Raw genomic sequence first — 15,435 nt, 5'->3', positions numbered from 1 at the left:
TCAGCTGCACCTGTGTACCACAAGTGCACATTCGTTATGTTCCCTTCTAAAAGGGCCCTGCCCACCTCCCACCTCCCTCTCTCTCCTTCTCTGCCTCTCTTTCCTCTCTCCTGCTGCTCCTGTCCCCTTTTTATGATCACTTTCCTCCAATAAAAAAACCCTCTGCTTGAACCCTGTGGCATGGCACTGCTTTTCTAAATTATAATCCCCAAGGCAGCATTAATCAGCCATGGTATCATACATTTGTGACCCCAGTATTCAGGAGACAGTGAAGAGGATCAAACATAAAAAGCTGTCTTCGTCTATGGAGCAAGTTTGAGGCAAGCTTGAGCTAAATAATACCCTGTCTCAGAAGAATTAAAATTTTAAAAGGCCTAGGTATGTAGCTCAGTCATAGAGTACTTAATTAACATACCAAAAGCCCTGGGTTTAGTCCCCAATACCAGAAAAAATACAACTTAATGTTAAAGTATCCACCATTCCTGTTTCATTCTCTCTTTCAGTAGACAAGGGAAGGAGAGTTACTGCTTTCACCAAAAAAAAAAAAAAAAAAAAAAAAATGCTGTTTTTAAAATATTAACCTAACCACATCAGCAGAATGAGAAATTCAGTGTCAGCCTCAGCTACTAGTGAGTTCAGGGACACACTGGGCTCCATGAGACACTCTCTGAAACATGACAAAAATATAAAATATGAACTAGTTCAATAAATTAACTAAGAAACAAACAAAAGTTGTTAGTAATGTGGCTGGGATGATTGCTCGGTTGCTAAAGAGCTTGCTGGGTAAGCTTGAGGATCTGAGTTTGATTCCCCAGGGTGCTGGTGTGGTAACAGCTGAGGTTGTGGTAGAGTGAGTGATAAGGGTTCCCAGGACTTGGCTGGATAGCCAGTTTGGATGAAGGAGTGATGTACAGATTCAGTGAGAGACCCAATCTCAAACACTGAAGTGGAAAGCAACACTCACACACACACACACACACACACACACACACACACACACACACACACACACACACACACACACACACACACACATCTAAAGACACACACACACACATCTAAAGACACACACACACACACACACACACACACACACACACACACACACACACACACACACACAAGACACACACACACACACACACACACACACACACACACACACACACACATCTACACACACACACACACACATGACACACACACACACACACTAAACACACACACACAGACACACACACACACATCTAAAGACACACACACACACATCTAAAGACACACACACACACATCTAAACACACACACACACACACACACACACACACACACACACATCTAAAGACACACACACACACATCTAAAGAGAGAGAGAGACACACACACACACAGGAGAGAGAGAGAGAGAGGAGAGAGAGAGAGAGGAGAGAGAGAGAGAGAGAGAGAGAGATTCACTGTGGGTAAAATATCATAGTAACTTACTATCCCAGGACTTGGAGATGCTGAAGCAGGGAAATTGCTTCAAATATGAGTTTTGAAATAAATCTGTTCAGAGTTGAAAGTACAGTTAAGTTGTTAGACTGCTTCCCTAGTATGCACAAAGCCTTGATTTTGATTGTCAGCCTTGTATAACCCAGGTATGGTAATGCATGTCTGTATCCTCTACATGCTAACAAGAGGCAGAAAGATCAGAAGTTCCAGATCATCCTCAGCTATGTAGGAAGTTAGCCTGGGCTTCATGAGACCCTGACACGGAAAAGTCACTTTCAATTTTTTATTTATGTGTATATTTTAATTTATTTATGTAGAGGCTCATGCACACAAAGCTGACCATCCATTGTAGCCAAGGATTACTCTTGAACCTATTAAAAGTCCTAAGTTCTGGTAAGACTACACAGTCTGGCTCAGTTTAATTCCGTTCTGTGCACCAAACTTGGGGCTCTGTGAATTCTAGGTGAGCACACTACAAACCAACCCAGCTGCCTTCCTATCACTGAATATCACCTTTATTTGAATTTTCTAGACATACACCAAAGATTTGTGTCATACGGTATTTTGAAATTCAGCTAAATAGATGGAAGGCTCATGTTGAAAGTAGTTGCTTTCCTTGTGTTCTCTCATATGCAGAAGCCAGTTTTTAAATTACTTCTGTCACTATTGATACTATGATATAATTAACTCACTTCTAAACTTTACATTTCCTCCTTTAAAGGTTCACATATGACTGGACTTGCTCTCTTTAAAACTCATAGCATCTTTTTTCATTAATTTTTGTTGTGTGTGTGTGTGTGTGTGTGTGTGTGTGTGTGTTTGTTTTAATGTTGTTTTTACAGATGTTTCTGGCCCTCTTGAGGCAAGGACTCACTTTATATCCCAGGCAGGCTTCAAATCTCTGATCTCCCTACCTGGGATTACAAGCTTGGGACATGGTATAATAGGCAAGTTGTGTTTTAGTAAGTTTTCCAGGTGGTCCTTATGTAGTATATATGATATGAGATTTGATCCACACTCTATAATCTGGGATTTCTTCAGATTCCATACTCTGTATGCTACCATGTGGAATTGTGAGGACATTCCAGAATGGGTGGATAGTGTTATTTACTTAGCTGAGAAGTAGTCTCACTTCCTTCAACTGTTCTTAACTTTACTAGATTTTAAACACTGGCTTCCTTCTAACAGTCTATATACATTCCCCCAGATATCTGTACATAGAGAGTCTTCACGTTAGGTGTTTTGGGTGCTGGGGAGATGGCTCAACAATTCAGACCCTTGGTGCTCTTCAAGGGGACAGGAGTTCATTCCTAGCACCGATATCAGGCAGCTCATGACTACCTGTAATTTTATCTCCGGAGAATCAGAAACACACTTCTTGCCTCTGTGGGTCACTCACGTTGCATAGGCACACACAGACAAATATACACATTTACATAAAAATATTTTGGAAAAGATTTAGGTTGTCAATATTCATTGGCATTAAATTATAGTGCCTAAATTAACATGTTGCACGTATTTATAGGCAGCTATATATGGTTTTGATAGAAAGTTTATTGATTTATAATCTGAGTATTCTTGGATTCTTGATGCATTGAAATGCACAGAAATATTAAAATAATTACTAATGTAAAAGACCTCTTCTTTGGGATTTGTTTGATTTTTTTGAAACTAGGCCTGATTCCAGAGGCTCAGATATTTTCCCAGAGGCTTCATATGAGCACACATCTGTATTCCCAGCATTCCATATATTTCATTAATTTCATCACCACTTCAAGGCTCTGTCTCTACTCTAAGAGGCTGAAGTACTTTAGAGTAGCTGAAACTGTAGGTGCTTTGTCCTCATTGCTCTGCCCACCCTGAACTTCTCCTACACCCTGTCCTTTAACACCCTACTCTATCGTTATTCCATTCAATTGCCTGACCCCTTGCCAGACAATCACTGTACCCATACCAGGCACTTAAAAATTCTCAATGCCCATATCCCTACTTTGCCCAGGAAACAGGACATCCTAAACCTCCACACCCTTTCTCCACCTAGTCCTTTCAGTACTGTCTTCCCTGCTCATACCTAGTTCCCTCTATCCTCTACCACACGCCGTCCATGTCATGTTCCCCAGCCCTCATCCTCTGTAGTATCCCCAACCCCTTACTCTCACTCTGCCCTTTTCCACATTCTGCCCTCACTCTCTTGCCTCGTGCACAGTCCTGCAGTCTTCTCCCACAATTTCTTTAGCCATTTTGTGGCTATTGTTAGGTTTTGTTTCATAAGACCTCACTATTCAGCCAACCAGGTTTGGACTCAAGGTACCTATTGCTTCAAGCCTCCACTCTGGCTCTCATGAATTTTTGTAAGGACACATTTAAAACCACTGAATATATTTGTAGCTATCATAAAACAAACATTGATTACTATCTCTTTCAAAGACATAGAAAAACATGAAATTACACAAATATTTGAAACTTTCCTGTGGACAACAAAGGTCTCTCAGAAGTAATGTTTGGATTGGGAGTGTTCTAATAGATCTGCCTTTATATGATATTTTTTTCTTGTAGCTTTCAATGTTGTTTCTTTGTTCTCTATGTTTAGTGTCTTGACTAACATTTCATGGCAGGGCACTTTCATTCCTGGTCCAATGTATTTGGTGTTCTGTAAGTATTTTGTACTTTTACAGGCATCTCCTTTAGATTGGGGAAATTTTGTGATCTTTTTATATTATCCTACATGTCCTGTCAGAAATCTTTTAGATGTGAAATTTTCCTTTATCAATTTCTTTTATTTCTATTTTACACCTGAGATCCTTTCATCCAACTCTTGTGTTCTGTTGGTGATGCTTGCTTTTATAGTTCCTCTTTGCTTACTGATGTTTTCCATCTCCAGGATCCCTTCAGTTTGTGTTTTGATTTTTCTTTTTACTCCCCCCCCCCAATTTTTGAGTATGTGTTATTTGTTTAAGCTTATCCACATTCTTTAAAGGGAGGCATTGAAAGTTGTAAATTTACCTCAAAGAAAAGTTTGGAAACAAAAAAAAAATACACACACACTCTCTCTGTCTCTCTCTCTCTGTCTCTCTCTCTGTCTCTCTCTCTGTCTGTCTGTCTCTCTCTCTCTCTGTCTGTGTCTCTGTCTCTGTCTCTCTCTCTCTCTCTCTCTCTCTCTGTCTCTCTCTCTCTCTCTCCCCTCTCTCTCTCCATAGGGGCTGGAGAATCAGGTCTGTGATTAAGAACACTGGGCTGGTCCCTCAAGGCATACAGTTGATTCCCAGCACCACTTGGCTCACAACCCTCTGTGTCTCCAGATTCCCATGGATTCCAGTCCTCCTCTAGACTGCACAGGCACCAGGCACTCACTTGAGTAACAAACAAACACAAGGACACAAGATAATCGTGAGTGTGAACTGAAAAGAAAAGCTATGGCAATTCAGATAGGAATTGGGAGTATAAAGACATTGATTAAATGCGCTGTTAGAAAGTGGATTTGAGACTCTGAGAACAAGGTTTTAAATTTTAAGCAATGTCTGGTCTCTGCCACCCTAATGTATCCTTATAGAGGGCAGGTTGATACGAATCTACTATGGTAAGATAATATCATTAATTGTTTTGGGTTTCTTTTGTTTAGAGGGCCACATTTCTAGCCTTTGGTACTAGGGTAAATAATAAATAGAAAGCAACCTGGATTACTCTGGGCTGAACTCAGAATATATAGGAATTTAGTTGCTGAGCAAAGGAACCTTTAATATCTGGTGGACCATTTGGATGTGCTGATCCAACATCAAGGTCGTAAACCTAATTGTTGATGTGAACTCCTGAATAGGATTGCACTGTTGTCTGTAGCGTAACTTGGTCTGTAGACAAAAAAAAAAAAATGTTTTGATTTAGTGAGATTATAGGTGCTTTGATTTGTGGGTCTAAGCTATAATCTGAAAATAAAAATAGTGAAAAAAATTACAGGTAAAATAATTGGTATTTGAAGCCAAAGATTAATGATGACATTGTCTTAATATAAACCAGGGAAAATATTTAAGGAACAGGTATAAAAACTTAGCGATTATTTCTTTTCGATGTGTTTGTACCTGCTCAGATTTGTGCAAACTGGCACTCAAGAGCACTGTGGTGTGTCAGGGCTTTTAGAGCACAAGCCTTTTCACACCAGCACTCGGGAGGCAGAGGCAGAGAGAGGCAGAGGCAGACTGATCTCTGTGAGTTTGAGGCCTGCCTGGTCTACAGATCAAGTGTCAGGACAGGCTCCAAAGTAGTACAGAGAAACCCTGCTTTGGAAATTTAAAAAAAAAGGGGGGGACCCTGTTGGACAGGCTGCAGCTGGTTTTGCCCCGCCCCGCCCTCCCGATTGGAGGCCTGGTGTTGCCTGGCATACACTAAAGTCTGCCCATTGAGCCTTGGCAACAGGGCAAGGACGGGCAGTGATTGGAGGGCTCCAGTAGCCAACCGTGGAGAGCGGGAGGAGGGTCCAGGAAGAGACTCCTCCTCCCTCGGCACCTGGCACATTCCTCTTGGAGATGGCTTGAGATGGCTTGGAATCCAAGTCGTGGTCGTGGTGGTGGTGGCAACGTGACGGCAAACCGTGAGGGTACCTGGTTCTTTCTAGTTGTGTCTCTGCGAATGTAGCCTCTGGTCCCCTCGCCCTCCTCGGGGTCCCTCGCCCTCCTCGGGGTCCCCACTGGTCCGGAAGGATGCTTCCGGGGAGTCCTCAGCATCGCCACACAGGCTGCATAAAATGGCGCCTGATGGCAGCTTTGCCAGTCGGGGAGAGACTCAGTGCCCTGTTCTGTGGTCTTCCCCTCAGAACTACCTTCCACCCTGTCTGGTCCTGGGCCCGTTGTCTTCCATGCCCCCCTCCGTTCTATTAGGGAAACTTAAAAATCACTCGGATTAACAGTTGGTAAAGGGGGCGGGACTAAAACGGCGGGTATTTTCAAATGAGGACCTGGGGCCTCTTGTGGAGTCACGACCCTCAGGACCACATAGGTGAACTAAGTGCTCATTATCTTTTAGTAGTTTTTGTGTTGTTTGTTTCCCTTTTTTTAAGATTTTATTTATTTATTATGTATACAATATTCTGCTTCCTTGTATATCTGCAGACCTGAAGAGGGCACCTGGTCTCATAAGGGATGGTTGTGAGTCACCATGTGGTTGCTGGGAATTGAACTCAGAATCTCTGGACCAGCAGTTAACCTCTAAGCCATCTCTCCAGCCCTTGTTTTTTTTCTTGAGACAGGGTTTCTGTGTGTAGCTTTGGAGCCCTTCCATCCTGGAACTCAATCTGTAGATCAGGCTATCCTGGGAACTGACAGAGATGCACCTGCCTCAGCTTCCCCAGTGCTGGGATTAAAGGCATGTGCCACCACTGCCAGCCTGAAGTTAGTTTTCTTAGGATGTATTTATGGAAGTGCCAGAAAGACACAGAATGGACATTTGATTGGTGCATTGTTTGTTGTTTGTAGAAGCAATGATTAGTCGCTCCCTCATGATTGACTCCAGGTCCCCCTCCCCACCCCCAACCTTGGCTGCAAGTTATTACAACTTGGCTGCTCAAGCATTTCCCCGGTTCCCTTTCCTTTTCTCCCGCATTTCCCCTGCCATCTTGCCACTCTCATAATCAAACAGGACTTTGTGTATATTTACCAGGAACAGTAAATCAGATGCAAGGTGTGGAGATGTGATTGACAAAATGGGAAGGATGTGCCCAGTTGTATATATTTAAGTATAAAACCATTCAATAGGTTTAGGTGACACCCCCATCTTTGTGGAAGGTAGAACTTTAATAATTAAGTCCAATCCTATCTTGAGACAGGGAGAGAAGTGATAGTATTTATGCAACTGGAATTGTTATTTTAAAACAGAACGTATCCACTTTACTACAAGTCAAGTTTTACTTAAATCTGGATTGTCCAACAAAAACTTAGTTAGCCATTGATGATCTGAATATTCTTGTGTAAATTAAATTATAGTACACATTAAAAGTCATTAGACATTTGTTTTGTAATAAACAAGGCATCAGGATTACTCATTAGTAGCCTTTTTAAGATAAGCTATTAGGTATGCCCTCTCTCCCTTCTTAATTCCAGTGAAGATCATTTCTGTTCCTAGGATGTACTTTTTGGGATTCTCCAAATACTCCATCAGGGTATCCTCTCCCCAGGTGATGCCTTTGTTCTTGTTGGCATCTGTGTATGAGAATCCAGCAGACTGACCTGTCTTCCTCCCGATCATACCATGGAGATTTGGTCCAGTCTTATGTTTGCCTCCATTTTCCACAGTGTGGCACTGGACACACTTCTGAACAAAAATCTTCTTGCCTTTCTCAACATTGCCCGTTTTTAATTTGCTCCCAGGTGATCAGCACCATACCCGCAGCTACCCGGAGACGGATGTCCAGCTCTCTCCAGTATATCTATTTCTTCCAGGTTTTCCAATTTTGTGGAGTACAAGTTTTTCACGTGTGACCTAAAGATTATAATTCCTCAGTGTCTCTTGTTATGACTACCATTTTGTTTCTGATTTTGGTTATTTGGTCATTTTCTCTGTGCCTTTTAATTAGTTTGGATAAGGGTTTATTTGCTGATTTTCTCAAAGGACAACTGATGGTCTCATTGGTTTATTATATTGTTCTGTTGTGTCTATTGTACTGATTTCAGCCCTCTGTTGCTTATTTCCTGTCATCTATTCTTGGCTGTGTTTACCTCTTTTTGAAATAGGGCTTTCAAGTGTGCTGTTAGTTTGCTTGTGTGAGATCCCTCTAATTTCTTCATCAATACAAGGAGTGCTGTGAACTTTTTGCATAGCACCTCTTTCATTATGTTCTGTAAGTTTGAGCAAGTTGTTTATTAGTTTTCCTTCAATTCCTGGAAGTGTTTTAATTTCTTTATTTCTGTGTTGATCCAATAGTCACTCAGTTACAGTGTTAGGAGTTCCATTTCCTTGAGTTCATAGGATATCTCTTGTTTCTGTTACTGTTGATATCCAGCGTTAATCCATGATTGTTAGATAAAATATATTTCTTTATTTCAATTTTTTGTCAGTTTTGAGGTTTGCTTTATAGCCGAGTGTGTGTTCAATTTTGGAGGATGTTCCAAGAGGTGCTGACAGGAAAGAGTACTCTTTTTTTATGGTGAAATGTTCTATAGATATCTGTTAGGTCCTATTAAGTCATAACTTCTAGTTCATTATTTCTCAGTTTTGTTTCTGTTTAGATGGTCTTTCTGTTGTAGAGATTGGGATATTGAACTCTCCCACGATTAATGTAAGTGGTTTGGTCTGTGGTTTAAGCTTTAGTACTGTTGTTTTTACAAATTTGGGTACCCTTTTGGGGGGAGGTTTAGTTATTCTGAATTGAGACATCATCATGGTGTAAGATTCTTTTGATGACTATGAAGTGTCTGTCCCGCTGCATCTGTTTTGATCATTTTGGTTGGAAGTCATTTTTGTTAGATACTAGAATGCCTAAACCAGCTCACTCCTTGTGTCCATTTCTTTGAAAAGTCTCTTACCAACTTTTTACTCTGTCTGTCTTTGCTGTTGAGGTGTGTTTGTTGCATGCTGCAGAAGGATGGGTCCTGTTTTTGTATCTGTTCTGTTAATTTCTATCTTTATATTGGGAAACTGAGTCCATTGATCTTGAGGCATATTTATGACTATTGGTTGTTAATTCCTCCTATTTTGCTGGTAGTAGTGATTGTTTATGTGTGTGTCTGTTTGAGAGAGAGAGAGAGAGAGAGAGAGAGAGAGAGAGAGAGAGAGAGAGAGAGAGAGAGAGAGAGAAAGCGCTCCTGCCTATGTGTACTTTCCTTATTGTTTCACTGGTGGATATTGCTTGTATTTTCAGCAGTATAGTTAACATCCTTGAATTACAGTTTTTCTTCTAGTATGTAATGTAGTGCTGGGATTGTGGATAGGTATTCTTTAAAGGTGGCTTCATCAGGGAATTGTAGTTTCTGCATTTATGGTTATTGAAAGTTCTGCTGGGCATACTATTTTTTTTTCCCTCAGTGGTCTCTCGGTGTCTGCAAGACAACTGTCTAGGCACTTCAGGGTTTTACAATTTTCATTGAGAAGTTGGGTCTAATTCTAAAAGATTGGCCTTTATACGATTTTTTTTTCTTGCAGCTTTCAATGTTGTTTCTTTGTTCTCTATGTTTAGTGTCTTGACTATTTTATGGTATGGCACTTTCTTTCTTGGTACAATGTATTTGGTGTCCTGTAAGTATTTTGTACTTTTACTAGCATCTCCTTTAGATTAGGAAGATTTTCTACTATGATAATATTGAAAATATTTCTGGGATTTTGAGCTGGCTTTCTTCTCCTTCTGTGTTAATGTTCTTAGGTTTGATCTTTTTATATAATCCTAGATGTCCTGCATGTTTTGCCAGAAATTTTTTAGATGTGAAATTTTCTTTTATCAGTGTATCAATTTCTTTTATTGTCTCTTTTACACCAGAGATCTTCTCTTCCATCTCTTGTGTTCTTTTGGTGATGCTTGCTTCTATAGTTCCTCTTTGCTTACCGATGATTTCCATCTCTAGGATCCCTTCAGTTCGTGTTTGGATTTTTTTTCTTTGCTCTTTTTCCCCCAGTTTCTGTGTATGAGTTATTTGTATAATCTTATCTGCATTCTTTAAATGTAGGCACTGGAAGTTGTAAATTTACCTCAAAGGAAAGCTTGGAGACAAAAAAATACACAGACACACAGACACACACACACACACACACACACACACACACACACACACACACACGAACAAATAAGGAAATATGTAATTTAAAAAGAAGAAAAACAGGTGAGAGTGGGTAGATTTTTATATAGAAGAGTAATGATCACATTTGTTACCAAAATATGTAAGGAATACACCTTTATGGAGCTGATGGACTCTAGGCAGATAGATGTACACACACACACACACACACACACACACACACACACACAGACTACATAGGGGTCTGAATCTTAATCAGCTCAGTGATTAAGAACACTGGGCTGGTCCCTCAAGGCATAAAGTTGATTCCCAGCACCACTTGGCTCACAACCCTCTGTGTCTCCAGGTTCCCAGGGATTCTAGTCCTCCTTTAGACTGTACAGGCATCAGGCACTCACTTGAGTAACAAACAAACATGGACACAAGATAATCATGAACATGAACTGAAAAGAAAAGCTATTGCAATTCAGATAGGAATTGGGAGTATAAAGACATTGATTAAATGCACCATTAGAAAGTGGATCTGACACTCTGAGGACAAGGTTTTAAGTTTCAAGCAATTTCCCGTCTATTCCACACTAATGTACCCTTATGGAGGGCAGGTTGATAGGAATGTCCTATGGTAAGATAATTTCGGTAATTGTTTTGGGTTGCTTGTTTTAAGAAGGCCCCATTTCTTATGCTTTGGTACTGGGATAAAACGTAAATAGATAGAAAGCCACCTGGATTACTCTGGGCTGAACTCAGATCACTAGGCGTTTAATTGTTGAGCAAAGCAATCTTTAATATCTGCTGTACCTTTTGGATGTCCAGATCCAACATCTAGGTCGTAAACCCTAATTGTTGATGTGAACTCCTGAATAGGATTGCACTGTTATCCCTATGGTTGGTTTGTTGATCAAAAAATGTTTTGGGTCAGTGAGATTATAGGTACTTTGAGTTGTGGGTCTAAGGCATAATCTGAAAGGAAAAATAGTGAAAAAAATTACAGGTAAAATAGTGTTTGAAGCCAAAGATTAATTATGACATTGTCTTAATATAAACCAGGGAAAATATTTAAGGAACAGGTATAAAAACTGAGTGATTATTTCTATTCGGTGTGTTTCTTCCTGCTCAGATTTGTGCAAACTGGCACTCAAGAGCACTGTGGTAGCTGGGCTTTTAGAGCACAAGCCTTTTAACACCAGCACTCGGGAGGCAGAGGCAGAGAGAGGCAGAGACAGACTGATCTCTGTGAGTTTGAGGCCTGCCTGGTCTACAGATCGAGTGTCAGGACAGGCTCCAAAGTAGTACAGAGAAACCCTGCTTTGGAAATTAAAAAAAAAAAGGGACCCTGGTGGACAGGCTGCAGCTGGTTTTGCCCCGCCCCGCCCTCCCGATTGGAGGCCTGGTGTTGCCTGGCATACACTAAAGTCTGCTCATTGAGCCTTGGCAACAGGGCAAGGACGGGCAGTGATTGGAGGGCTCCAGTAGCCAACCGTGGAGCGCGGGAGGAGGGTCCAGGAAGAGACTCCTCCTCCCTCGGCACCTGGCACATTCCTCTTGGAGATGGCTGGAGTCCAAGTCGTGGTCGTGGTGGTGGTGGCAACATGACAGCAAACCGTGAGGGTACCTGGTTCTTTCTAGTTGTGTCTCTGCGAATGTAGCCTCTGGTCCCCTCGCCCTCCTCGGGGTCCCTCGCCCTCCTCGGGGTCCCCACTGGTCCGGAAGGATGCTTCGGGGGAGTCCTCAGCATCGCCACACAGGCTGCATAAAATGGCGCCTGATGGCAGCTTTGCCAGTCGGGCAGAGATTCAGTGCCCTGTTCTGTCGTCTTCCCCTCAGAACTACCTTCCACCCTGTCTGGTACTGGGCCCGTTGTCCTCCATGCCCCCCTCCGTTCTATTAGGGAAACTTAAAAATCACTCGGATTAACAGTTCGTGAAAATGGTGGCGACTAAAATGGCAGGTATTTTCAAATGAGGAGGTGGAGTCTCTTGCTAGGTCATGTCCCATGTGACTGTCGTATGCAAGTCCAGAGATAGCTTTCTGTGGGCTCTAGGAATGGAAACTGAAAACGGGTATTAGATTGGTGGATTTCTTTGCCTTTTTATAACAACTGTGACCATCTGCTGCCCAAGCCATTTCTTCACGTCTGTCCCTCGCCATTACTCCTTACTGTCGTTCCCTTTTCACCATTTGTCCAGATCCTCATTGTTATCCCACATATCATGCGTATTCTCTGAACCTCGAACTCGTACCCTGCTGAACTTCTTGTATAATATCCGAGGACTATACAAATGAGAGACAGGTAGTGCAGAGATGAGTGTGCCAAAATAGGAAACAGCCGGAACAAGGGAGGCCGGGTATATAGACGGGAGGAGTCCCACAGAGGCATGAACCGGGGAGTAAAGTGGGATCCCAGTTCTGGAGAAGGGGCTGCACTTAGGAGGAGAGGAAGTGTAGAAACAGCCTGGTGGTGCAGAGGGCCATCTTGCCTAGGGAGGAAGAAAGGAAGTGAATTTAGAAGGGACACAGTAGGCTTAGTAGCATTCTGAGATACTCAGTGCTGTAATTTTAAAAAGTGGTGCAAGACAGAAAGATTACATTTGACAGAGGTCAAGTGGAGGATTTTTTTATTATTTTTTTATTAAGGAATGGGATATGGGAGAGGGCAGAGCAGAGACAGGCCTTTTGGGCACAGCAGCAGCAGAAGAGAGATGAGGGGGAGAGACAGGGAGAAGCAGAGAGATTCAGGAAGTGGGCAGGGCCTTTTTAAAAGGGAAAGTAGTGACTGCACAGGTGGTGCTCTTAGTTGCTGCAGCTGAGGGTCTAGCCTGTCAAAGCCCCAAGGGCAGGCCAGTACAGATGCCTGAATACTAACACTCAGATGCTGAGGCAGGAGCAGTGCTGGCCCTGGGAGGTTTTGAAGGTAGCTTGCGCAAGACAGCAATCCCCTGTCGAAAGGATAAGGGTGGAAGAGCAAGTGGGAGCAGAGCTTAGGAAGAGGAAGGGAGCAGGACGACAGCCATCGGCAGTGCTGTGGAAAAGGAGGCAGCCGTAACCTTATCTGGAACCAACAGCCTCTTTTTAAAGGCATGGTGATCTAGATGAAAAGGTCATTGAGTAAATATGTGCAGTTTGCATCCTTCTAAGGTTCCTGAATGTGTGTAGAGTTGGAATTTCTCAGACAGTGGGGTGAATATTCAGAGGAAAAGGTGTCAGCTCAGCACACCTCAACACCAAGTTCTTAGCAAAAAGGAGATTTATTTGCTCCACAGGGACAGTGGGCAGGGAATACAGGGACAAAGTCAGGAGATATAGAGCATGAGGGAGAAGGGCTAGAGGCCAGTGAGAGTAGTCGGCAAGTGGGATAAAGGCTGCCTCTGAATAAAGAGGAGACAGGTGTGGCCCATAGGGAAATGGCAGTTTATGAAACCCACAGAAGCAGCTGACTCTGGACAGACAGCTGGGTGGCAGCCTGCATAGGACCAAACTAGGCTCTCTGAGTGTGGGTGACTGTAGTGTGTCTTGTGCAGTCTATGAGTCCATAGACAGTGGTCCCCGGATTTATACCTGGTGCTTGACCTGGCTTTTTGGAGCCCATTCACTTTGGAAGGATACTTTCTTTAGCCCAGATAAAGGGAGAGGGCCTTGGTTCTGCCTCAAAGTAAAGTGCCAGAGTTCCTTGACTCCCCATGGGAAGCCTCACCCTTTCTGAGGAGTGGATGGTGGGTGTGATAGTAGAAAGTATTGGGCAGCAGGAGGAACTGAGTTAGTGGGAACTGAAATTGGTAGGTAAAATCAGAAAAGATTCTTTTTAAAATTCAAAAAAATGATAAAGTAAAAGGGAAAACTCCATACTAGGATGAGGTGTTTAATTTTAATTGAGCATGTTAATCAGATGTGCTAATGAGAGCTATGGTTGTTGGACTTCAATACATTGATAGCCTCACCCTGGTGGTCAGCCTCAGGACAACGAAGTGGCAAAATAAGGGCATTCACCTTGGTGGCTATCTTTACGAATGTAATCTCATGGTTTTTAGCAAGGCAGAGCCATGTTTGCCATGCTCAGGCTCCCTAGAATCCCTTCAAATGTCATTTTTTAAAGTTGAAAATGGATTTCTTTTCATACAGTATATTCTGATTATGTTGTACCCTCCCATAGCTCATCCCACATCATCCTCCCACATCCTTAAATCTATACTTTTTCTCTCTCTCATGACACAAACAGGAATCTAAAATAACAACAAGTATAAAACAACAGCAATTGGAAAAAAACACACCCAAAAGTCCAAGAAAAAGTAAAATAGAACCAAAAACCCAGAAAACAAAAAAACCCATGCAGATACTTAGACACACATATTCCCATAGGCCCATGATTAAGTTTTTCTGGCTTTTTACTGTCTAAACTACAAAGAGAAGGCAGGAAATGTAGCTCATTGGATAGAGTGCTTGCCTATCAAGGAACTTGCCTATCAAGTTCCCAGGAGCATTTGGAACTTGAAATGATGGTAATACCCGTAATTCCCACCCTTGAAAACATGTAGGATGGCAGTGTATGTCTCAGTGCCACAGCACTTAGTTTGTGTCAGTGAGACCCCAGGGTTGAAGCTCAAGCACAATTTCGTATTGAAATCATCATATGAAGCTGTGTGTGATCGCTCACACTTATAACCCAACCCATCAGTGGGCTAGCTGAAACAGGGCTATATTTATTTATTTTATTTATTTACTTTTTTAAATAAGCAATGGCCTCTTATCAAATGCATAATAATCTAGATGGAAAGACCAGTATAAAAATATGTACAATTTGCTACTTTGAAAATTCGCCACTTTTCAAAAATGTTGGAATCTCTCAGAGGTGAAAAGTATGGTCGGTCACTTGAGTCCTAGGAAAAAGATATATAGTCTCAAACCACATACAAAAAGTTTTAAAATTAAGATTTTTAATTAATGTGATACAGATTTGAGACAAGCGCTCACTTGACCCAGCTGTGCTCCACTGGGTGGTGTGGCCTGGGATGGCCAGGATTCAAGGCAGGTGCTTTCCTGATGTTATTCTGATCTGGGAATCACCGTTTTGTCAAGAACTCTTATCAACTAAGCTGCTGAACCCACTTGTGAGCAAAGCTTCAAAAATTACTTTTTGATGCTGTTTTGCAGGGTCTGGCTGTATAGTTTAGGCTGCTCTTCAATTGCCTATTCTTGCCTTTACCTTTTTTAGTCCCAGGATTTATTATTGTGAGCTACCCAA

General features: G+C 42.0%; 2 protein-coding genes across 7 annotated transcripts in view; one reads left to right on the top strand and one right to left on the bottom strand.

The window, feature by feature from the left end:
* The window catches only part of LOC100756984 (sarcoplasmic reticulum histidine-rich calcium-binding protein), a 114,047-nt gene that overhangs the window by 62,327 nt on the left and 36,285 nt on the right, over window positions 1-15,435 (top strand). The window contains exon 1 of one of the 6 annotated variants that reach the window (XM_027433610.2): window positions 11,684-11,807. The exons of the other annotated variants lie outside the window; for them this stretch is intronic. Coding sequence (XP_027289411.1) covers window positions 11,789-11,807 — 19 coding nt within the window. The 5' untranslated portion in view covers window positions 11,684-11,788. Of the gene's footprint in view, window positions 1-11,683; window positions 11,808-15,435 lie in introns of those variants that run through there. 6 annotated transcript variants of the gene reach the window in all.
* LOC100757274 (cytochrome c, somatic-like) lies at window positions 7,510-11,736 on the bottom strand. Its single transcript, XM_035450087.1, has 2 exons — window positions 11,606-11,736; window positions 7,510-7,834 (listed from the first exon to the last, which is right to left on the bottom strand). Exons 1-2 carry the CDS (start codon window positions 11,734-11,736, stop codon window positions 7,510-7,512), a joined length of 456 nt encoding a protein of 151 aa, XP_035305978.1.

This window comes from Cricetulus griseus, chromosome X, assembly GCF_003668045.3.
Source record: "Cricetulus griseus strain 17A/GY chromosome X, alternate assembly CriGri-PICRH-1.0, whole genome shotgun sequence".
In the NCBI taxonomy this organism is placed as follows: domain Eukaryota; kingdom Metazoa; phylum Chordata; class Mammalia; order Rodentia; family Cricetidae; genus Cricetulus; species Cricetulus griseus.
This window is presented reverse-complemented; position numbering and strand designations above follow the sequence as displayed.